We start from the raw sequence: 24,038 nt of genomic DNA on the forward strand, positions 1-24,038 counted from the left end.
AGAAGACATTGTGAGGACAGGTAAAGTTACAGAGTGCGTATCTGTTTTGCTGTAAATGGAGCCGATATCTGCTGCCTGCATCACACTGAGATAAAACTTAAATAAGTAAATAATACACAAAACCATTTTTAGCACAACAACATCTGATCTGTGTCACTGCTTCATATCAGAATAACACAAAAGAATTGATCAACTGATACTGAAGTAGGGAACATCCTAAACTGACTATTAATGATTCATTAAACTGCCATAATAGCATGTTCACCACTTCTTCAAAGTCTCTCAAAGAAAATAAATCACTTTTTTTGGCTTTTTTTAAAGGATTTTTAACACTTCATGGGGACAGTGTTCATTCAGAAAAATGCAATCAGTAAATTTCACTTCAGTCTATCAAGTTTTTTTGCTGATATTTTGTAGTTCGTCAGTGGGCAGCAAAATTATTCATCTTCTAGCAGATTTCTTATTAATCTCCCAGCACTATAGTTTTTGAGAAACTCACCTTGCCAGAGTTTAGATAGAGGGAATGACATCATGCTTCTACGTTTACCTGAGATGAGTCAAATATTACTTTAGAACCACAATTCGCTGGGTGTTTGTGCATCTGCACCAATGCAACAGATGGTTACCCACCAGGAAGCATCATTAAAGAGACACTGAGTGGTTTTGATTAAACAGCGAGTGTGAGGAAGTGTCATTAACAACACTGTACTTCATAATGTCATTAATGAATGCCATGTTTCAGGAAGACATAAAAAAGCTGCAACAACTGCAGATGACTCCTGTTTTAATCTTGCCACAGAGCTCCTTTATAAACCTAAAGGTCATACCAGGAATGAGGCAGGCCCAGATCTTTCAACAACAAGACAAGAAACAAAAATATAAAGAACGATTACTTTCTTCAACCAAGAATATAAATACAGAAACAGAAGATTTCCCTCAGATAACTTTAATCCAATAAATTGAGCAAGGATGCAGAATTTCATACATAAACAAAATGTAGTTCAGTTGTTGGCCAAAGAGATCGAACTTCAAACCATTCTACTTTACCACTTTATGGAGATGCTCCATTTTTCCAACAATATTGCCCCATTAAACACAGTAGAGACCTTATTTGATTAGCAATTAATTATTTTATCTGAGATACATCTTTAAGAAAGAAATGTTCAATCTTTCTTTTCATCTTGAGGCAAAAAATCATTTTCATAAGTCTCCTCTCTGTTTGACACAACTAAAGGAAAGAAGAAAAGGTAATTTTGGCAGGGATGAAAATAATTACATTCTTTACAACTTTACATACTTATAGGGACCCCAGATTTTTTTTGTATGAGTGAATGCAGGAATAAATCAAAATTAAATTGATAAAATAACACTGCATTTTCTGGCATCACCCACCATTTAAACGCTGATCCACCAATAAATTGAATTGCTTGTGACGCGTTATTTTGCAGCTGATGGTTGGTCAGATCGCCTCAGTCTGTGCTTATTTAAAGCTGACTGAAAAGACTCCCAGAAACAAATCTGTAGGCGAACAGCAGCATCTAAAACGGTACATGTATGGTACAGTACAGTCTGTCATGGTTTGTTTTGTAGAAGGCAAGAGAAGATAAAAAAAAAATGACTCGGTAGTCTAAATGTTGGAGTACTGTTTTTTCTTCCAAGACGTTGTATTGGCTGCCGTCTACTCTGATAAACTGCATGTTATTAAACCATCCATTGTCATGCTAAATGCCCATTTTTGGCCTTGATACCCTATGTGCTTTGGTCACGCTGCCATATCACTGAAATCTGAATATAGAATAAAAGAAACAAAAGAATAAAAGAACTTTGCATTTGAAGAAAAGGGTCATGGCAAACAGGCAAACATTCACTTAAACCCTGCAAATTAATTAAAAAAAACAATACGAATCTGTTTGAAACCCAAGTGTGTGCATGTGTGTGTGTGTCTGCTTTTCTGCTTTTGTCGATGTGTGTTTTTGTGTGATAAACTATCTGGTACAGTACAACTATGATGTATGGCTCTCATCCCCACACTGAGACACAGCACTGATAGGACACACACACACACACAAATACACACTGGTTCAGAACTGATGCAGAAGCTTGATAACACTGCAATAAACTCTCTCACACACAGAAAGTTACAAAGTACAACCATAGTGTATGTGTGTGTCGGGCAGGTTGTGGAGGAAGAGAAAGAGAGGGAGAATAAAAAGGAGAAGTTTCACTTCAAACAGGATCCTTGATGTTGATATCATTTAATAACATCAGGTATTGCACAAACATACACAGAGTCGCAAAGCTCTCATTAGTCTTAACCGCAATGCTATCAGTTTGTACGCGTTTGTGTGTGTGTGTGTGTGTGTGTGTGTGTGTATGGAGATGAGAATCAACACACAAACAGAGGAAATAGAAGAATGTAACTGAGGCAGTAAATGATGAGAACATTAGTCTTCTGACCTGCCACAGCATAGAGATCCCAGAGAACACAGTGAGAATCGCAATCAGTGCTTCTCTTCTCTGAAACCCCGTCAGTTTTGTGTCAGTGTCGCGCTGACGGCATGTATGCATCAGTGTATGTAGGACAGTAACAATGCTGTTGAGTGATGCAATGCTGTGAAGAAAATAAGAAATGATACACCTCATATTTTTGCTCGACTCATCAGAGTTTTAACTGAAAGATTTGTTTTTAAATGCAGGGAAAAACAAAATGCAACAATCAGAAAAAGAAAATTTTTGCATCTTTTGGGGTATGATGTTTCTTTCCAACCATGACATACTGGAGCGTTCATATTGAAATTCACTCTGTAGGTTTAGACTAAAGTTCTTCTTTAGTCTCACCATTTGATAGCAAACTATAACCCTCTGAGGTCTGAGTCATCATCGAGGATCACCCTACCTCTAACTGTAGACTTGTTTTTCCAAGTTTTGGCAAACAGGGAAAGAAGAAAATAATCGTACTAACTGACACACATAAAAAGATATTTACATTTTTCTGATAAAAAAGTTTTTATTTGTCCAAAATATGGGGTTTGGGTTGCCACCTATGAAGAACTACAGACCTCAGGGTTAAACACCTTTAGGCATTTATTAGGACAATTATTCTGAAGTATTATCTAAATTAAATAAAAAAATGGCATTTTAGGGAATCATTGGTCAATCAACAAAAATCACAGAATTGGCCACAGAAGGAAGAAAAACAACCATATTTGCAGTTGAAGAATTCAGGATTATTTGAGTGTCGTGTCTCTCTCCTATAATCTATGGTTAGAACCTAAATGTCACAGAACCAAAACCACAGATCACAGTGCGCCTGCATAAAAATTCATGACAATGGTCAATTACTTTACTCTGACATGCGCCCAATCGATGAATAAGGACAACGTCTCTTGATATTTGCACTTGAATTAAATTGTTTTTCATTTCATCTTGAAAATCATATGGAAATCATGCTAAAACCCTGGTAAGCTGTAGAAAAGCTGCTCTAAATAAAAATTGACTGATTAATTGATTATAGATGAATGTATGAATGGATGAATAATGTGTAAGACAGACAGATTATGTTGTACTGTGGCTAGTTTTCTACAATTACATAAGTATGATAGGCAGCTGTGGCAAACACTGACTTACACACTGGGACCAAAACATACGGATGTCAATCTTCTTTCTTCTTCCCATGTGTCCAAGCTTTTTGTCAAGTTTTGTTGCGCCAGTGTCCTACCATAAAAAGGTAGCACGGTGTTGGAGCCATGACCAAAGATGGTGGCAAGACTCTTTCACATTACGCATGTTTCATCTGGGACAGTCTCAAATTCGACAGGATATACCTGGCATAGGCATCCATTTTCGTAGTAAAAACAGTAATAACTATAAATGATGATCCTAGACAACTGTGCCAGTCATGTGAGTTTAAGCTCTGGATAAAGAGACTTGTAGGATGTCAGCCATTCAGGTAAAGTTGTTAACCAGCACTGCTGTCACAGCTAGAGATATGCAATATGTTGAAAAAGACTAACAGTTTGAAATTTGTTCCAGTTTGGTCTGATCAATCATCACATCCAAGTGATATTCATAATCACGTCAACAGTTGTCCCCAGTTTCCTTGAACCACAAAAAACCACTTTTGCAATTACAGAACCTATAATTTGTCCCACTTATATGAGTCATTTTGGTCATTTGTCATTTTTTTACAATGTAATTCAAACAGAAGTTGAACACAAGGTGTTTAATGAAAGAATCCATTTTCTTTCAAATTGACTCATTCCACCGTGGTGCGAGATTAACAGGTCAGCAATGCACCATAATTAGCACAATATAGTATATAATCTTTTCAGAGCTCTTATTTGCACTTAAACTAATGAATTAAAAATTCCAAGTTGAGGGAATACATCTCTACAGGGAACAACAAATTGAGTCAAAGTAGAAAACACTGGCAGAAAACATTCACATCAGATAGGCTTTCAGAAAAGCACAGCTACCATATTTACCCCCTTCCTCTGATTCAGCCGAGACTAAACACTGCTACTTAAAAAAAATAAGAAAGTCCTTCTGATCAACAGCCTCATCAAAGTCAATTTAGCTTGTGTTTTTTTTTTCTCTTTAAAAATATTTTAAAAAATCAATTACTAAGCGAACAGATCAAACAGTCTGAGTGACAGGCAGTCGCCAACAAATTAATCAGCGTCCTGAGGGACAGATGGCTTTGAAATGAACTTTCTCTGCTTTAAGCCTCAAAGCAACATTTTTTTCATCTTCACTACAATGACATACAACAGAAGAGCTATAGTGCTGTGGTTAGAAAACAACAGCTGCAATTAGTTCAGCAGCAGCTTGTCTTTGGTTTGAAAATGAAGACATAAAGCAAGGACGGAGTGGAGGAAGGGATGAGGGATATGTGAAAGGAGCCAGGGGTAGGACGTAGTATCAGAATTAGGAAGCAAAAACAGATGGATGAAAAGTAGGAATACAATAAATACTGAAAAAAACAAAGGGAAAGGAAGAAAATTAAAAAAAAATATTTGAAAAAAACCTAAAAGGACAAAAAAAGGAGAGTGTTAGAAACCGGCTAAATCAACTAAAGTCAGGGAATGAAGGAAAAGAAAGGAGAAAGAAGGAAAGAAGGATGGGAAACGGACGACTTAAGTTTGCTTCACTAGGAAAGTTATTTCTGCAATAGTAATTTCAGTCACTGTAATTATTTTCCAATTCAGCAGATGCATCATTCAAAGGACCTGGCCTACCTCTAAGCATACAGGGTTCTTTTAAGACTGCAAAGGCCAGAAGTGAAAAGGCTATGCATGGGTGTTCATGCTAATTAGCTGGGTGCTAGCTATAGCTAGGTAAATCCTAATGGCGTGCTAATCAGAGATATTACTAAATGACACTGTATACACCTGTCTATAATTGGGATGGAAAAAAAAATAGAGGGACCGTCAAAGAAAGAGAACTAAGATAGCAGCAAAGAGGAGACAACAACAAAGTGGGAATTTTACTAGCATAAGGAATGAAATTACATTTAATTATAACAATACAGTAGAAGTATTAAAAAAAACACAGAAGTGCCAAAAGTTATCATTTGTATTATTACTTTGTATTTAATTATATCTTATAATGACTATAGCATTTGTATGTATACATGTCTCTAAGTATCTCCTCCATGGTCCAATCTAAATCAATTAGTATCAAAAATACAATGATTATTAAGATCTGTTGTTTTAAAATTATTATTAACACAATTTCTTTGAATTTTGATATATATTATGCTCATTTCATCATCTCACTGCGTGTTATGTTATGTTCTCCATTAACATCCATCTCCATCTGCATTTAATCATGAGTTGCTGTTAATCCAATGTTGTTGGAGCTATATAAATAAAACTGAATTGAACTGAATTAAGATTTGCATTGGAATTTTGTTCATATTGCTACTAAATACAAAAATGAAGAATTTGAAAAAGTGCAAAAACCTCTGTGCTTCCACACTAATGTGTGCAAACATTACAACTTACCGATTTAGCAGGGGATACAATAATTATTTCCTCCACAACAACTAGTTACCATTAAATATACATTTAGATATGTTGCTTAATTGTTAACAATGATTATACTATAACATTAACCTAATATTAAATTGCTAAAAGTCAAACATTTTATACCACCCATGATGACCCCAGTGAGCATTCCACAAATGATATATAGTTTAGAGCTTTTCCACTATATATATATATATATATATATATATATATATATATATATATATATATATATATATATATATGTGTGTGTGTGTGTGTGTGTGTGTGTGTGTGTGTGTGTGTGTGTGTGTGTGTGCATTTGGGTTTAGGCTGGATGTTTTTACTCTGCTTTCACTTTTCAAAGACTACTTGGTTGGGTCACTTTCTGGGTCATTTTCTGAGGGAAGAAATTCCTTGAATCTTGATTTTCCAGCTCCTCTAAATTTAAACTAGCATAGAAAAAAATATGAAAACATAAAGAAAGAAATATAGAGAAATGAGAAAGATGGAGGTGTAAGATGAGTAGACAGAGGCAGAGATGGATAGAAGGATAGCGAGATGGGAGAAGGAGAAGGGTTTGAGAGAGCAGTTATGAGTGTTATTAAGAAATGGCTGGACTGCTAACGGAGCGTTCAGACGGTGGTACAGCTGAATGCTTCACAGCCCAGCAAACACAAGCTTGGCCCCCTTCTCTCTCTTCCCCACAAGTTTATCTAATTCCCTCTCTCCCTTCTCTCTTTCTCTTTCTGATTCATTCATCTCCCTCTCTCTCAGTGTCCTCTAACTCTCCCCTGTAACATTTTAAATTGTAAAAATCCATTAAATCCAATGGTTTCGATCAGAGTGCAGCCGAGTGTATGTATTTATCTCTGCGTATGCCTCCGCCAGTTTATCTTTTTGCTCCGAGTTTGTGTGAGTGACAGGGCGTAAACAAGGTAATAACAGTGCTGAGTGGAGGTCTTACAGACAATTCAAAGCTATCAATAGCTTTGATTATTGCAGCCATCTTCTAGCATGACAGTGTCCTTCTTTGGAGTTTACAATATGTAATTAGAATTATTTTATAATACTAATAATTATAACTTTACTTGCACAGCGGCACTAAAAAGTGTTTTAACAGACAAATGCTGAATACAAGCTTGAAAAGGGCAAAAAAATGTATAGAATGAAAAAAGACATTACAAAAATACGAAGCAAAAAAATGTCAACATGAATAATAAAATGATAAAAGCAATATATTGTAACACAGAGACATATAAGAAAAATGCAAAAAACCCAAACAAAACCAAAGCATGATAAGAGAATGATGAAAGGAGACTCGCAAAAGATGATAAAAGCCTATAAAAATGTCAAGTAAAGGACCAAAACAAAGCATGTTTTTAATGGTAAATAAATTCTTTATTGTATGTTGTTCTTAGCTTTAAAACCACAAGTATCTACTACAGATCAAATATTGTCTTACAAAGTTAAAAATACCTTTTAAAATGCCTCACCTATTTCATAGGACAGCTGTATATTCTAAACAACACACTGAGATATGTAGAAGTGCATATACATACCTGCAGTGTGCTGCTGTTGTGGGTTTAGTACCCCCGAAAAAATAAAAGCTCAGTTCGTAGAATGTGGAATGTTTTTTACTGAGAAAATGTATCATTTAAAATGAAAACAAAAGGTCTTCCAAATTTAATGGCAGGAAAACGCCTCTGGGAACTTGCTGATACAGGATTCTAGGAGATGAGTAGTCCTCTGTCTTTGTCAAATGCTTCGTCAAGTGTTTTCAGTTGTTGAAAGGTCTGGACTGCAAGCAGGCCAGTTCAGTACCTTGACAGTTCTCGTATGAAGTCATGGTGTTTTTATATTAGTTGCAGTATGAAGTTTAGAATTGTCATTGCTAATAAGTCAGATGGTGCCTCTTGTCTTTAGTCCAGAGGACGCAAATAGAGTTTCAGTATCTGATTCATCTGACCACTTTGCCTCATCCATTTAAATGAGCCCAGAGAAGATCGTGCCATTTCTGAACCCCATTATCATGTGCCTTCGTCTTTACATGATAGAGCTTTGATCTGCATTGTGGATGGCAGATGGCTTACTGTTTTCACAGAAAATTATTTCTGGAAGCGTTCTTGAGCTAATGCAGTGATTTCCATGACAGAATCAGGCATGTTTTTTATGCTGGGCTCCCTGAGGACTAGAAGATCATGGACATCTATTATTGGATTTTTATTTTTATTTTTTTTTGGGGGGGGGGGGGGGGGGGGGGGGGGCTTTCTCCAAATTCTTGGATTGTTTTGATATTATTTACTGTACATGATGAAATAAGTCTTTGAAATTTTACATTGAGGAACATTTTTCTGAGATTGTTCCACCTTTTGTAAACATAGTTTGTTTGTTGTTCTGAGATGCTCTTTTCTTTCTTTTTTTTTTACACCCAGTCATGTTACTGACCTGTAGCAAATCAACCTAATTAGTTGCAAAATATTCCTCCAGCTGTTTCCTGTTAGTACCACCAGCTGTTTGATGCTTGCCCCAACTTTTTTCTTCTTTTAAACATTTATAAATGCCTTCTAAAATTAATCTTAAGACAATTTAATATTAAGATCTTGCAATAACAGCAGATGAGATGTGTCAAGTGATCTCACAAGACTCGTTACTATCTGAACTTAGATCAAGAACTGAGATTACCCAGTTCAGGTTTGGGGGAAAATCAAATGTGGTCTTCCTTAGTGCCTTATTTCAAACAATAATAATACATTAGTCAGTAATACGATAATATGGACTGAAGGTTTTAGTGGTAATTAAAAATGTAAAAAACACTTTATCTGTATATTTATTTTTTTAAATTTAAAGCTCATAGTTTATTTAATTATTTACAGGCTCATATTCCCCTCTGTGCCACCCATTTAAAAAGTCCTTGGTTGGGTGTTCCCTAAAACACAGCCCCAGCATTTTCTTATCACCAAGCACATGGTTAAAATAAAAACAAGAATATCTTTTGCACATCAAACTGGATTGTAATGACTATTCATTGGTGCGTATAGCCTAAATACCAAGAGAATTTGATAGGTAAAACCCCGCAACCCTGCCTACTCCCTCAACTCCCATCCAGTCCAATCATGTATATTGGCAATCGGTGCTGCAGCTTTTAAAAAGCTTCTTATTCCCCAGTTTATTTTGACATTTTGATGCACGATCAGCTGTGGGAGGAGAGGAAAAAAAATAATTAAAAAATAAAAAACACCCTTTGAGACAAACCGAGGCCGCTTAACTAATTAGGAACATATATCACCGCTGGCTCCGACAGGCCAATTACACCTGATTGGAAATACTTTACTTTGTTTAACACATGCTTTTCATGTCGGTTTTAATTCAGTGTCAAAGCTTGCCTTTCTGAATATTAGAGTGGATGATTGACTGCTGAGGGCCTTACAGTGTGCAGTACATAAGCCAATAATGTCCCATTTGTCTGGTATGGAGGGAAAGCGGGATAAACAGATTAGAAAGGACATTAGATGTATAACTGGGTTAGTAAGGACATCAGCTCTAATGGGTAAATGTCCTTCACAAGAGTATCACTATGATTAATACAAAGTGATACCAATGACTGTGGGACTTCTGGGAAACAAAATCTTCGGCATGATGGGAAAAAAGGTCAGACTAGCAAAACATACTAGCAATGACAACATAAATGTGACACATTCCAAAGGTTTTCAGGCTCTTTCAGCTTTTCCAGGTTTTGTTATGTTTTAAAGGATTACATTTGTTTCTCTCAGCTGTCATCAGTGGGCCTTGAAATGCTTTCACAGACTAACTAGAGTCAACAAATGACTAATAAAATGTATTAAAAAAACATAAGGACAGGCGCAAACCTGGCTGAGTAAGATCTCACATTGAAAACATCATATATCTAAAATGACTGTACAAGGGGCAAAGATCTGTGGAAGACCATAAGATGTTCTTCATTTGCACAGAGCGTTTCTCAGTGCCTGTAAAGAGAACAGCTAAGAGCGCCTTCTTTCTCAAAAGGAATACATTTGGAAATCTTGTCACCAAATCCAACCAAATAAATAAGGACAATGGAGCGAGGTTAAACAGTGCTTTCAATTGGCTCTCTAAATCAGATCCCGAGTTCTTTTGAGGGACTATTAATCAAAGTGGCCATGTGCCGAGCTAACCATTAATCCAAGTGGTTGAGTTTTAAAAAGATTGGACTACAAAACCATTTATTATATTTGTCTCTAAACATATCCATTTCACCTATGAAATTAGGAATTTTACATTGGGAGTTTATAACGAGGGACTCCCTTCCAAAGCCAATGTAGTTGCTGGTTAGCATAATGAAACATTTCTACCATGATGGTCTCTTCTAGAACAACACTGTTCACATCAAGGGGCAAATGTCTCATTGAATCACCTTGAGAAGACTGCTGTTGTGACTTGCCACTATATAAATACAATATAATTAAATTGAATTGACTGGTTAAATAAGTCAAAAAATAATGTGTTATGCGTGCTATGGCCTTTGCAATCACCAGACCTCAAACGAGTTGTTGAATTTGGACTAACATGTTAGACAGTGCTTTGCACTGTACAACTAGACTTGATGAGGCAACCAGAGACCAACCGAAGCCTGGACGACCAACCATCTGTGAGCCTCCTGTGTGGACAGGGCTTTGGAGAAACAAAGCCAAGTTGCAGAGGAACCAGTTCAGGTAGTCCCAACAACTTAAAGGTGTTTCTGCATCTGAAAGCATGCTAGAACTTCTCTGCTGAGAAACTACACTATAATGCACCAATGACATATGTGCTGATCAGGTGGAGAAGAAGAAGTTTAGGAGAGTTATAACAGGAATGCTTGCTTGACCGTGGTGTATGCATCTGTCTGTGTCTGCAAATAAGTATAATCCCTGCTTTACATTCACTTGTTTTATTTCCATTTTTTTAGCCTTCTATCTGTGAAAGATATTTCCCTGTAAATTCTTTTAGTTTAGTCAGTCACACCACTTTGGTTTCAACACTTATTCAGAGACTGTGCTTGTTCACACTGGACTGATCAAAGTAGGATCTAATAGAAACTTAAACCAACAGTCGACATTTCTGCAATCACTCCAGAGGAAAATCAGGCGTCAGAGCTCAGCTATGTAGAAATCTGTGCAGACACTCGGCGAGACAAAAACACGTTTTTCATATGCAAACCCGCAGAGAGCGGCACAGCCTGATTCAATAAGTGAATGTCTCTTAGTTTCTCTGTGAGCATCTCTGTGTTGTAGTTAATTGCTATGTCTTTCACGGGATAAACAGAAACAAGCAGCTATATTTTCTGTCATTACACCACATTGTTGGACAACAACACTTCCCGGAGCCATTTTGTGTTTGCCAACAAAAAATAAAGAGAAAAAGATAGGTGTTTGAATAATTGTTTCCATGGTGATTTTTTTTTTCCTTCAGTGTGCAAGTGTGTGACAGCAGGCAGGACGAGAAGAATTAAGAAAAAAAAGAAAAGATGAACGAAATGCCCAGCAGCCACGTCGGCGGCCGAAAGCAATTTCCTCGTCTAAATTTAGTTATGCAAAGCCTATGGGCATCATCAACATTTGGTAATTAGTTTTATAATTACTGCTGTTTCCCTCTCCCTCTGTCATTCCATTTTTCTTTACACTGTGACTCGGGAATCAAAACATCTCACACTCGCAGCTGGCCAAATTACCCTCTGTTTATTAAGTGCGAGCATGCAAGGGGAGTGGTTTTAGCCAGCGGATGGAGCGGCGTGTCGGCTGCAGAGCCAAACGGGGCTAAGCTGGGGGCCGGTAGGAGCGCCACAGGTTTTTGCAGTGAGAGAACCAAAGCTGCGTTTGACAAGTTTATTATGCTGAGAAGTAGGAGCTGCCTCGCTTCTTCTTTTTTATGTTTAAGATGAGATCCGAGGGTAAAAAGCTGCAATGATTACAACTAGATAGGGGGTATTTTGGCGAAAGACATAACAATTATCACCCAGTGTGTGCATGATGTAATGCAAATAGCGGAGGCCCTGTGTTTTATATGGTTTCAATCACACATGCTGCGCTTTAGTTTAGAAGACGAGTTGTGTTGTCTTATTTCAGATATCAGTGGGAAGTTGAGCCTGCTGTTAAATGACGTCTAACCTGAATGCAACAGCTGGAAGGAGATTCGAGTTGTTAGTTTACAGAAAGAAACAATGAGCTGTTAGAGCAAGTCTAATCTGTCAAAACAAATCCAGATAATATGCATCTTAAAATGCATACTCTGAAAACTTCAAGTGAAAAACGTTTCAGATTACTATATTTGATCTTAGATAGCTTTGAAGTTACAAAAACACAACGTTTCTTTTAAATTTGCACCAGTCACATCCATATTTTAAACATACTTCCATGAGGAGCAGCTTTAAATTGTATTCTGTCTTTGAAAGATCTTGCAATATATGACATTCATTAAAAAGAGCTTGCCTAAAGAACTTTGCCATTTCTAATAGATAGCAAAAAATATTAAGCTCATGATGAAAAATTTTGTCCACATGCAAAAGCAACAATGTGGTGATGTCCAGACAACTCAAAGTTAATGACATTCACCAGCTTCAATCAACCACGGGCCAAATAACCACTGGCAGCAGAAAGTTGGGAGGACCCTGAATTAAACTTTTCTTAGCTTTGGAGTGAGCAATTGAAATGACTGCTAATAAGACTGAAGGATACTTAACTTAAGTGAAGGATATTTAACCATCTGCAACAAAGCAATGTGATATGTGAATTGCTTCCTGTATGGGCGGGGATGAACACTGAAGCCCCATCATGTAACCTGCATGGATGCCTGATATGCAACTTTAATTTAATTAGGGTGTCTGTCCTGTCATTGCAGAAAGTTGAGCTTGCCGTTTGATTTGTACTTTTGGTTTCCAGTGCACTGTCAGTGTGAATGCTTAAACTACAAGGAAATCTGTTACTGGTGTGAGATTTTCTGTTTGAACATTAAAAATGTATTTTGTCAATAGATAAAGGTAATCAGGAAAATCTAATTTAAAAAGAGTTACCTTTAGTTTGACAGTGTTGAACTCCTATACTTGAAGACTATATTTCAAGTTGAAAAAACATCCCGACCTTTGACAATTCATCAAGTCATGTATAATGTAAAATACTATACACAACTATGAAAGCTATAAATATTCAAAATGTAACTGGAAAGTCCTTTCCTTTTTGGCATTGAGCTGCTTTACCTTTGAATGAATACAGTTCTGACACCAGGCACTTACTAAAAAATCCCAGCCATACAGCAGGCAGTGGACGCCTGTTGGAAACCTTTTAGTGTTTGGGGAACAACTTATCTCTGTACTTTTTTTTTAATTCTCTCCATCTCTCGGTTTGAAACGAGCTTCATCGCTGACTCACTGTCGGATTGCAGTCTGCAGGCTGGGTTGGGCAGGTGGGAGGGGTTTGATGTGAGTGCTGTGTTTATCCGGGTGTCGGGGTCACTGTGTTCCCTCAGTATAATGGAGGAAGCCATTAGCCCAGCCAGCAGGCCGCATCATAAAAACGTCAGCTGGTACAAAGAGACGAGATGGATCATAACGAGACGAGACTCCTGCTGCTCTCCCTCTCTGTCTCTCTGCCTCTCTCTCTCAGCCTCACTGATAGCCTCTGTCTCTCTAATTGACTATCTCGTTTATTTTTCTCTCTTTCTCCCCCGTCTTGTCGTTATCCCTCTCATTTTTCTACTCAGGCGCTTTCTTCTGATGCGCCTCTTTTCCCCCCTTGTCTCTCTTTCGCTCTCTCTCTCTCACTCAGCGCTTAGAGTCTCTCTAAGCAGGAGGTTGATTTTGTATAAAGCGGCAGTCTGGCTGTATGTAATGCTAAGTGGATAGGAACACACACTCACATAAATACACACTAAACAATGCAGACAATACTTCACAACATGACTTGATATAGAATCATCTCAATCAGATTTAGGCTACAGCATTTTTTATTTATTTATTTTTTTTGTGGGCTTACACAAATCTCTGTAGAGGGAAGGAATAAATTTACATGTACTGATATTAGCAGAGTTAAATCCTGGACTGCAGGTTCATGGTGAATGATGGTCAAGTAAAGGTTAATCTTTTTACACAGGAGTGTGGCTGCTCCTCTCTATCTAGTGCATCACAGCAGCTGAACCGTCACTTACACAGCAGGCAAACCTTGTGTACAGTTTCTTCAGGGAGACACTCTTCATAACCTCGGGATGCATAGCTACAGAGTAATACACTGAAAAACAAAGCTGTAGAAATCAGAAAAAAATAATTTTCTACTATAACTACTACAGAGATGAAGGCTGTCATGTTTGTGGCACTCATGTGTTTGGGTAGTAGGTTAATAAGACTAAACAAACTCTGTCCTGTGCTGCTCAGTGGATTCCACGAAGGAGATGAGATGGTAAAACGCAACGCGTTCTCATTCCAAAATGTAACATACAGATGCTATGTGACAAATTTTCAGTATGTTACACTTTTGGCCACCCAACCCATCTGTATGTTATGTGTTCAGAAACATGAGAACCCTTTGGAATGAATCTACACGTGTAAATTTATTTTACTTTCTCATCTTGAATTGCATTGGAAAACACATCTGATATGGTTAAGGTTATGGTTAAGGTTATGGTTAGGGCTGGATAACATGATTAAAGCGTGTGTTACTGCTGAGAGCGTGATTCTATCCGGTATTTAAGTGATGACGTGATGAATCCTGCTTCTGGGTTAGGCTGTTGTGTTTTTAACATATTTTAATGCTTTGGATCTTGTTCTATTTAATCTCAACAAACCCCTAAAAACAGTCAGTGATCAATGTCAGCCTCTCTCAGTTTTTATTACTCCTGTTCTTTTTAAAGCTCAGTTTTTTAAAATCTTATGATGTAACTACAGCCCAGGCAATGCAGCAGTAAGGCTAACCTCGTATTGTGGATGGATTATCTCAGTTGTTCTCCTGACTGCAGTTTGGTCCCTTTACAGCATCCTGCCCTGCGATTGCATTTGTCACTAACCATCAGGAACCTTCACGTTAACTTTTATCAAGTGGAAAAAAGGTAAAGGTTACCGTTCACGTTACTATGAGACGCCTCGAGACGTGACAATTCGTCTATATGTTACACGTTCGGAAACATGAGAAGCGTTTGGAATCAATCTACACATGTAAATTTATTTTACTTTTTCATCATGAATTGCATTGGAAAACACTATCTGATACGGTTAAGGTTACGGTTAAGGTTAGGGTTAGGGCTGGAAAACATGGTTGGAGCATGTATTACCTCTGGGAACGTCATTCTATTGGATTCCATCCACAATCCGGAGCGTATCATACGGACACGGAAGGTTACATTTTGCGTTACTATGAGACGCCTCGGGACGTGACAAATCGTTGGTATGTTACACGTTGTGAATGAGGATGCTCTCCAACATGGCTGGCTTGGTTTTGGAGCACTTTTTGAGAGTAAAGTTATTAGTTAATGCTACCAAACCTAGTTAGCAAGCAAAATCTATAAAGGCAGAAAGGCCCAAAGAAAGTCTCCCTGACTATTGTTGAATAGCGTTACCAATGGATCTATTAGGTATATGCTAACATTTCAAAGTTCTTAGCCACCAGTTTCTTTCAAACCAATAATCTGCTAAATGTGTTTTTCACTATTAAAACAGGCCTTACAGTACTATAGGGTCACTAAAAAGGTTACAAAGTTTGTTACTAATGTGATAATGTTATCTGATGTGATATGACATATTTTATGTTCCAGAACATTTTTTTTTTACGTATGCACAGTCTACTGTAAGTGTATTTTTTTAAAACACCATCCATCCATCCATCCATTCGCTTCCGCTTATTCTTTTCAGGGTCGCGGGGGGCACTGGAGCCTATCCCAGCTGTCATAGGGCGAGAGGCAGGGTACACCCTGGACAGGTCGCCAGTCTGTCACAGGGCTGTTTTAAAACACAACTTTGAAAATACACAATTTTTCCACATTAAAAACTGCAGTAAAAGATCCTGAGCTCGCATTCACCCACCCACACACACCTGATATTCCTCATGAGTCTCCTGAGCTCATGCACTGAACCATAACTAGGTATGTGGATCTTATAAAAAATGCCATAATTTATCTTTTAATAACAGAGAGAGAGGATATTTATACAGAATGTAAAGCAGCACACATATGAACAAGATGTGTTTACAAGGAGTAGGGTGGAGTTCGTATTTATGCAGGTACCTGTGTGTTTTCTTAATATCCTTATATGTGTATTTCTCTGAATATTGTCAGAATAAAGTATGTGCAAAACTTGTGTTTGTGTATGTGATTGTGTGTGTTTGGATTAGTGCGTATATTGTTTGTTTGTGAGTGGAGTACAGTGAGTGTGTGTGTCTTGATTTTTAGACTGGCTCATGAAGTGTGGCATTTTGGTGTCTGCTGCTCTCTGCATGCATAATGAATAGCCAGGTGTCGAAGGGGGTCACACACACAGGCACACACAGACGCACGCACAAACACCAGACTGTCAGACAGAAACAGAGACCCTCAAAGCTTTTCATACACACTACCGGACACACATACTGTACCTGCATATGCAACCACAAACACCACCATAAATTCACACATAAACACAACGACCGACATTCACCTACGCACTTAAATAGTGAGCGGTCAATTGTTTTTACACACACGCACACAAACGCACACACACAAAATGGGCTGGGTGTCAGGATGCTCCAAAGGTCACGGTTGTTTGTGTGGAGTCCTGTAGCAGATGTGGAGACTCTTACTGACAGAAAGTCAAAACCTCCAACACTAAACTGTAGAAGAGCAACTGATGGGTCAATTACTGCAAAGGTCAATGGGGGAGGAGGGGAAGGTGTACAGGGGCATGAAGTGCAAGGGTGGAGGAGGATAAGGAAGGAGTGGAAGAAAGGCGATTACAGGAAGTGGATGAGAGGATGGAGAAAATGGAGAATGGGGAGAAGGAAATAGAAAAAAGTCAAACGGAGGTTAAGAAAGTAAAGAGTTATGACAAAGAGGAGTGGGAAAGGAGAATCAACTGAGGAGGAGAAAGCGAAAGAGGAATTAATATAGTGCATGAACCAAGATAAAGGAAAAGGCGAAGAGGAAAAGGTAAGGAAAGAGGAAGGTGGTGTGAGGGGAAAAGGGTAAAGGATAGGAAGTAGAGGGGAAGAAAGGGAAGGACACAACATGAGGTGAGAATGAACAAAACAAGAAAGACAACAAACACGGCAAACGGAAAAGAAGTTAGAAGAAAAACAGAATTTAACTGAAAAGAGGAGAAATATAAGTTGGGGAAAGGAAATGGAAATGAGAGGAGAAAGGATAAAAAAATGAATGCATAATGCAAGTACACAGATCAAAATCATGTGATCAGAAATCATATCTAATTTTCCTTCTTCCTTTTGAAAAGAAATATTAAAAAGGAAGAAACAGAGATGGGTGCAGGATGGGGAGGGGGAAGAGAAAAAGACAGAAACAAGAAAAAGTTAAAAAAAATTTGAGAAAAAAAGAGAGAGGAAGACAGAGAAAAACTAAAACCAAGGAGGGAAAAACAATAAATGAGGATATTGTCAGATGGAAAAACAGAAAGAGTATGGAGTCATCAGTAGGAATACCACACACACACACACACACACACACACACACACACACACACACACACACACACAGACTCACACATACACAGAACAATCTTCATTACCTGAACCAATGCAGAGCAGCTACACAGAGGCCAAAATCAATAATTCTCTGCTGTTCCGCACACTGCGAAACACACAAATACACAGACACGCACGCACGCACACACATAGGCTGCAACACACAAAACAATTACAAAGTAAAAAGTCACATAGGCATGGATGCACATACACACTCACACACAGTCTTCTAGAGAAGGATATTCATTCATTAGTGTCAGTCAATAGGAGAGAGAGTAAAGACAACCTAAACACACACATACAACCTTGCAGAGAGAAGCATATCATGTACTGTATATGTTGTGTGCACAAGAGGGACAGTCTGATTGAATTGCTGTGTGTGCGTATGGACATAAAAACCTCACTTTGCTCTTGTAGGTTCTTTGCACTTCTATTTAAGCAAAGTCTGTTTTGTGTTTTTGACCTTCACACTGAGGATTTGTTGACCTTGTCTTCATGTTTTATTTCTAGGACATCCACATTGTCAGGTTTGATTTTATCTGTGTAATAATGAGACTGTGAGCAGTTTTCTCAGTTGGTTGGATAATTGTGTCCCTTATAACGGCCAGTGTGGCCAGTCAGAATTAATATAAATGAACCAAAACAGTCTAGAAATCTATTTTGGACAGGGTTTCCTGAAAGTATCACACAGAGGCAATCACAAAGTTATAATTCTGAAAATAAATAAATAAATAATAATAATAACACCGTCAATGTCCACAAGAATTAGATTAAGGGTTGTTCATGTAATATTTGTACCTCCACACACGTGTTAAATGTGATTTAGTATGATGCTGTCTTTTGCAGGGCTGTGTTACAGGAAATATACAACACACAGCCCTGAGAGCTCCAAAACAACCCAGCACACACTCACACACACACACACACACATGCACACATTTATCTGGTGTATACGTTTTGGTTCTGTTCATTAAAATGCATGCGCCTCTTCAAAGCGCTGCCGACAATGATGCCATCTGCTGTTGTGCGGAGAGGGCATGTGTGAGCACACATTAGACGTGCTCATGTGTAGAAACACCCATACATACACCTTACCTTTATTCACTCACACTCAACTACAGTCTCGCCCCGCGTGTACTCTTGTTCACAGGTAAATATGGTTGTACTGTAGTTCTTACAGCACACACAAACATAGTGAAACGCACTGTCGCCCCTAGAAATTTCAGACAATTTGCTTTCATCTTTGGGTCATTCCTACAAGCCCAAATGTCCCCTTTAAAAGCAAACGCTCCTCTTCTCCTTTAAGTGCGTCGCACAAAGGGGCCATTTCAAAGGCAAATTCCACTTAGATTCACAAGTGCTGTGTACACTCTGGTACTCCAGGCAGAAATTCATCAAAGCTTAATGTTCCCTTCACAGAAAAATCACTTAGCGCTGAAGCTAGCCGTGTGTGAGTGAGTGTGTGTGTGTGTGTGTGTGTGTGTGTGTGTGTGTGTGTGTGTGTGTGTGTGTGTGTGTGTGTGTGTGTGTGTGTGTGTGTGTGAGAGTGTGTGTGACAGAGAGAGAGAGACCGTGGTGCGTTTCTGCAGCTTTTGCAAGTTGTTTGATAGCAGTTTAAAGAGCCCCACAGTCACTGCAATGCTGCTAGCTGTAAGTCTGATACGCCTATGTTTGTGTGTTCACTTTCATTTGAATGAAAATGTTCGTTTGAAGACACAAAGATGAGCTTTTGTGGAAACTAAATTGGGCAGTAAAGCTGTTGCTGTGGCTCAGCTTACACTGACAGCTTTTTGGGTGAAAAGAGGTAATCTGGGTCAAAAATCAATCAATCAAAAAAACTGTTATTATGCAAAAACTTCAAAATTGTTTTTTATCTTTAAATGACACACAACGTCCAAGAGTAATAAAAAATGTAGTGAGGATCAAAAAGACAAGAAAAAGACTTAAAAAGGCTGTGTGCTGAAATTAGGACAGGGAAAAAAAGAAGAGGAAGAAACTGGTGGAACAATATTGAAAGCTTTATATTTTTTTTCTCCATATGAGAACAAACTTAATGCGAGTTTTCATTACCAAAAAGGTAATTTGTGAATAACTTCACTGGGATATTCAGAGAAATTTAAAAGATGCCTTTATCAAAGGTATCAAAGGTATCTTTGATAAAGGACCAGCTAGGTGTTGGTAACTTTATCTATTCAGAAAGAATCTTTCTCACTTTTAATTTAAAAGTTTTAACAAAACTGCAATATTTTTTGACGGAATCCATAAAAAGTTGAAACTCATCTATGAGTGCTTAATTCAGGGGTTTCCAACTCCAGGTCTCAAGGACCGGTGTCCTGCAGGTTTTTGATCCAACACAGCTAACACAGACTTAAACGGCTAAATTACCTCCTCAACATGTCTTGAAGTTCTCCAGAGGCCTGATAATGAACTAATCATTTGATTCAGATGAATCCTGGTTTAAATCATTTAAAGCTGGAATTATTGACTGTAAACTAAAAAAAATGGATGTAATAACCATGAAGTCACCCACCAGTTTACAAAGTTATATTTTTGATGTTTTGAAGTGAGCATTTTTTAAATACAAGCTAGGCCCTCCCAAAGGTATACTGTGCTTTATCCTCCCTTTTGACTTTAATGAAGAACCTAAATGTACAAAATAATCATTGTTTTGCATTCAGTATAACTTTAAACCATCAACTGAGGCAATAAACACATCAGGAAAGTGTTTAGTGAAAGCACGGGTCAAGAGAGCTGACTATACAACTGGACTTTCCCTGCTGACCATTAGATATAATACACAGGGGTAAGAAAAGCACTTTTGCCACAGTCAGTGAAAAATCACAAGTGCCAAAATCATAACAAATGAAGTAAAAAGAAAAAAAAAGTTTATATCAAACAGTTATTTAACACACAAAGTTAAACTTAACGTCTTTCACATCCAGCAGTCAGGTCTACTCTCATCCGCAATATTTACATTTTACACAGGCTCTGCTTCAGTCAGCTAAGTAGGCAGTGTTTCGGTTTTGCCGACACAGTAGGTCAAATGTCTACAATGAAACAAGGATTTATTCTGTCCAGAGTTGGGCTGTACCATTCTACCACTCTATGGTGGTTTTTAGGATAGTATAACACAGTTATATTTATAGTTATAGTTTATTTATTTATATAGCACATTTAATTACAACAGGGTTCCCAGCATTCCCTAATGAAGTGGCAAACCACCTCTAGATTATGCCAAGCTCCACATTTGAGCACCAGTGCAATCCGGACTTGCATTCTCCTGAGGATTAATTTTATTTCCAATAAGCAATGTCACCACTTTGTATTTAGCTTACGCATCATTTGCAGCTAACTGAACTCAAGTTACATCTGTTTGCCAAATTCACAGTAAAGCTGTTCTCACACAGGTTCTGATTTTCTTGCCAGACAACTGTTTCGGTACAACACGGTGAATCAAGCCAGTTTCAAACCCTTTTCTGTTCACTAAATCAGCTATAATCACATATTAAATGTCCATTTGGACAGAAAATCTGAAGTCGTGAGTTGCTAAAGCTAGACTAGTCATTTGCAGTCAACAGTTCTTAAGTATGCAACCAATGTCGCTTCATCTGTGAAAAACAAAGTTGGAAGAAAGAAAATAGTGCAATTTTAAGCATAATCAAACCTATTCCAGTATGCATGAATGGTGAAAAAACAGAACCACAGGCTTATTCTTAGTGAGAGAGAAAAAATCCTTATCCAGGTTTAGTAGACTTTAGCATAGGTTTAACTTTTCAGACACAGGAACCACATCCCTTTTTTTAATATGTAACCTATGGCTGCAATGCAGCATACTTGTACTAAGGTTGACCTTTTACAAAATGCAGTCTAATCTGTTGTTTAGGTATGGAGAGATAGGAATCAATTAGTAATGTTTTCCATTAGTAGGAACCAGCTGCCCAGAGGGTAAATACTTTTTTACTCGTGAGGCTGACTATGGATGTAGTGGTAACCTGTAATTTTATTACCTTGCATATATTTGTATGTCTGAGCTTAATTATGATTTGATGTGACCAAGTGTTCAACTGGAAAGTTCTTCTCAGGCTTTGATCCATCAGAAACAAATAATCAGTGTGTCAGTTAGCAGCAGCTCAGTGGTCTGAGATGTTGGCTAAGTCTCTGCAGGTGTGGCTTATAAGGTACCATGATTCAAATAATCAACAAGCAAAAGAAAAATAATTATACTTGTGCTAGGACACGAACCAACTACACTACAAAGAACATTTTTAATTTGAGTTTTTATATTTCAGATGTTTTATTCCTTAAACAAGCATTACTGTCTGCTTTCTTTAAAAGCTTTTCTTGGTTCTTAATGATTTCTTTTTTTTTTAAATACACAGAACCACATATGTTTCCAATGTGTATTCTACCTTTGACCGAGGTGTTGGGCGGAGGTCCCTCAATTCTCAGGTTCCACGGTGGGTCTCCCTGGTTGGCGAAATCCCTCATCTTCAGATAGCTGATGGTGAGCCGGATGATGGAGGCCTTGTCCAGCTGGCTGGTGATGGCACCTGGCAGTGGCAGCATCTTGGCCAGTTCATAAAACTCAAAGTTCTCTTTTCCCCGACGCGACCTTGCCGCGTCCCGTGACTTCTCCTTCCTCAGAGCCTGCAGCCTGTAAGGAGTAAAAAAAAAAAAGTTATAAGAAATCTGATCACATAAAAGGGTTGTGCAGAATGTGATTTTCAGTAATCATGTGTTACTGGAATAAAAAGCTTAATAAACATTCATAAGAGAAAAATTATAAATTATGCCCATAGATAAAATGGTCTTCAAATAATGCTTTTACAGATACAGGAGCACTCGAAGACACACACAACACGTGTCTGCCACGGCCAGTTTCACCAACACTGCTTTAAGCCTTATTTTTTATCTTGAAGAAAAGAATGACACATTTTAATTTCAAGTCACTTATATTATATTTCTGTTGCACAAAATCACAACAACAGTCACCTCAAGAGACTTTATACTGTAAGGTAAACACTATATAATCATAGAGACAACCCCAACAATCTGATAACCCTGCATGAGCAAGCACTTGGTGACAGTGAGAAGGAAAAACTCCCTTTTAACAGGAAGAAACCTCCAGGAGAACCAGGCTCAGGGGTAGGAAGCCATCTGCCTAGGGGTGAGGGAAGGGAGACAGGACACAAAAACCTCTTTACACCTCTTCACCAATACAAGAGTAATGTTGCACAGAAGCTTACAAATTCATGACCATCACAAAAGAATATTATCAATTACTATCATTATTCTTGCTTGTTACACCCCTTAGGTTGCTTCCTTTGCTACATGACTGTGTGAAATCATGCAGTAGTGATCTCAGAGTAACCGAAAAAAAATTACAGCACACTTTGTGCTCTCTGATTAAAGCCATGAGTGAAAGAAAAAAATGCATAATTTGCTAAAATAGAGCAAAACTGGTGTCCTGTGTTAAAATTCCCTTTTTTGTAGACCCATTTATCAACCCCAGTCTCCTCCCTACATTATTATAATTACTACAGCCACCAGAGGGGTTATCTTTTAGAAGTCACTTCACAATAAAACAACTGTTCATAATAACCAGTTTAAAGTCACTTCTTGGGGGCTGTCTCTTGTCAATTATATATTACCCATTTTAAAGTCTCTTAGCTCTTACCTCTTAACTTTATGACTTGTTGATTTCTTATTTTCTTTTGATTCCTATTTCCATATCAGGTAAGCTACTGTAGCGCAGTGCCCTTACTCCAAAGTTAGACTTTTACAGAAGATTGTCTCTGGCCCCTCTCTCCAGTTCAAACAGATTCTGGCCTGTGCCAAAGACAGCTGTTCTAATATGGTGACTGTCTGGTATAGCGACTGACACAGTAGCTTACTTTTTTGTACCACCACAGCAGACATTTTGTCGGTCTTAATGGTTGTAGGTCTAGTTTGTAGGTTCAGTGGTGTTTGCCTTTTGATATGGTAAATGGAAATAAACTAAGATTCCACACTAATTAGCATTTGCACATTCTTCTGGGGAGGGAAATCTAAACACTTTCACATTAAACTGTCATGTCTTCTTCAGTGAACGAAAGAAGGAAACTACACCAACAAAGATCACCCTCTTTGCTAATCCCATTTCCTCCCTCTTTCTCTACTTTTCTTCATATTAAAACTACACTTTAAAGCACCTTGCAATCTGTCTCTCTGTTTATTCCATAACTTTCTTTTCATTACTTTTCCTCTATCACTTTCCACCCTATTACTTTATATCAAAGAATGACTCTGTTTATTCTCTCCCTTTCCCCCTCTCTCTCACCCTTCAACAACAACAGTGACGACCATA

At 38.0% G+C, this 24,038-nt stretch overlaps 1 protein-coding gene across 2 annotated transcripts in view; it reads right to left on the reverse strand.

The window, feature by feature from the left end:
* LOC134645907 (neuronal PAS domain-containing protein 3) overlaps positions 1-24,038 on the reverse strand; it is a 367,866-nt gene that overhangs the window by 193,813 nt on the left and 150,015 nt on the right. For both annotated transcript variants that reach the window (XM_063499536.1, XM_063499537.1), the window contains exon 3: positions 22,102-22,346. In XM_063499536.1, the coding sequence (XP_063355606.1) occupies positions 22,102-22,346 (245 nt within the window). The remainder of the gene's footprint in view (positions 1-22,101; positions 22,347-24,038) is intronic.

This window comes from Pelmatolapia mariae, linkage group LG16_19 (genome assembly GCF_036321145.2).
Source record: "Pelmatolapia mariae isolate MD_Pm_ZW linkage group LG16_19, Pm_UMD_F_2, whole genome shotgun sequence".
NCBI classification, from domain to species: domain Eukaryota; kingdom Metazoa; phylum Chordata; class Actinopteri; order Cichliformes; family Cichlidae; genus Pelmatolapia; species Pelmatolapia mariae.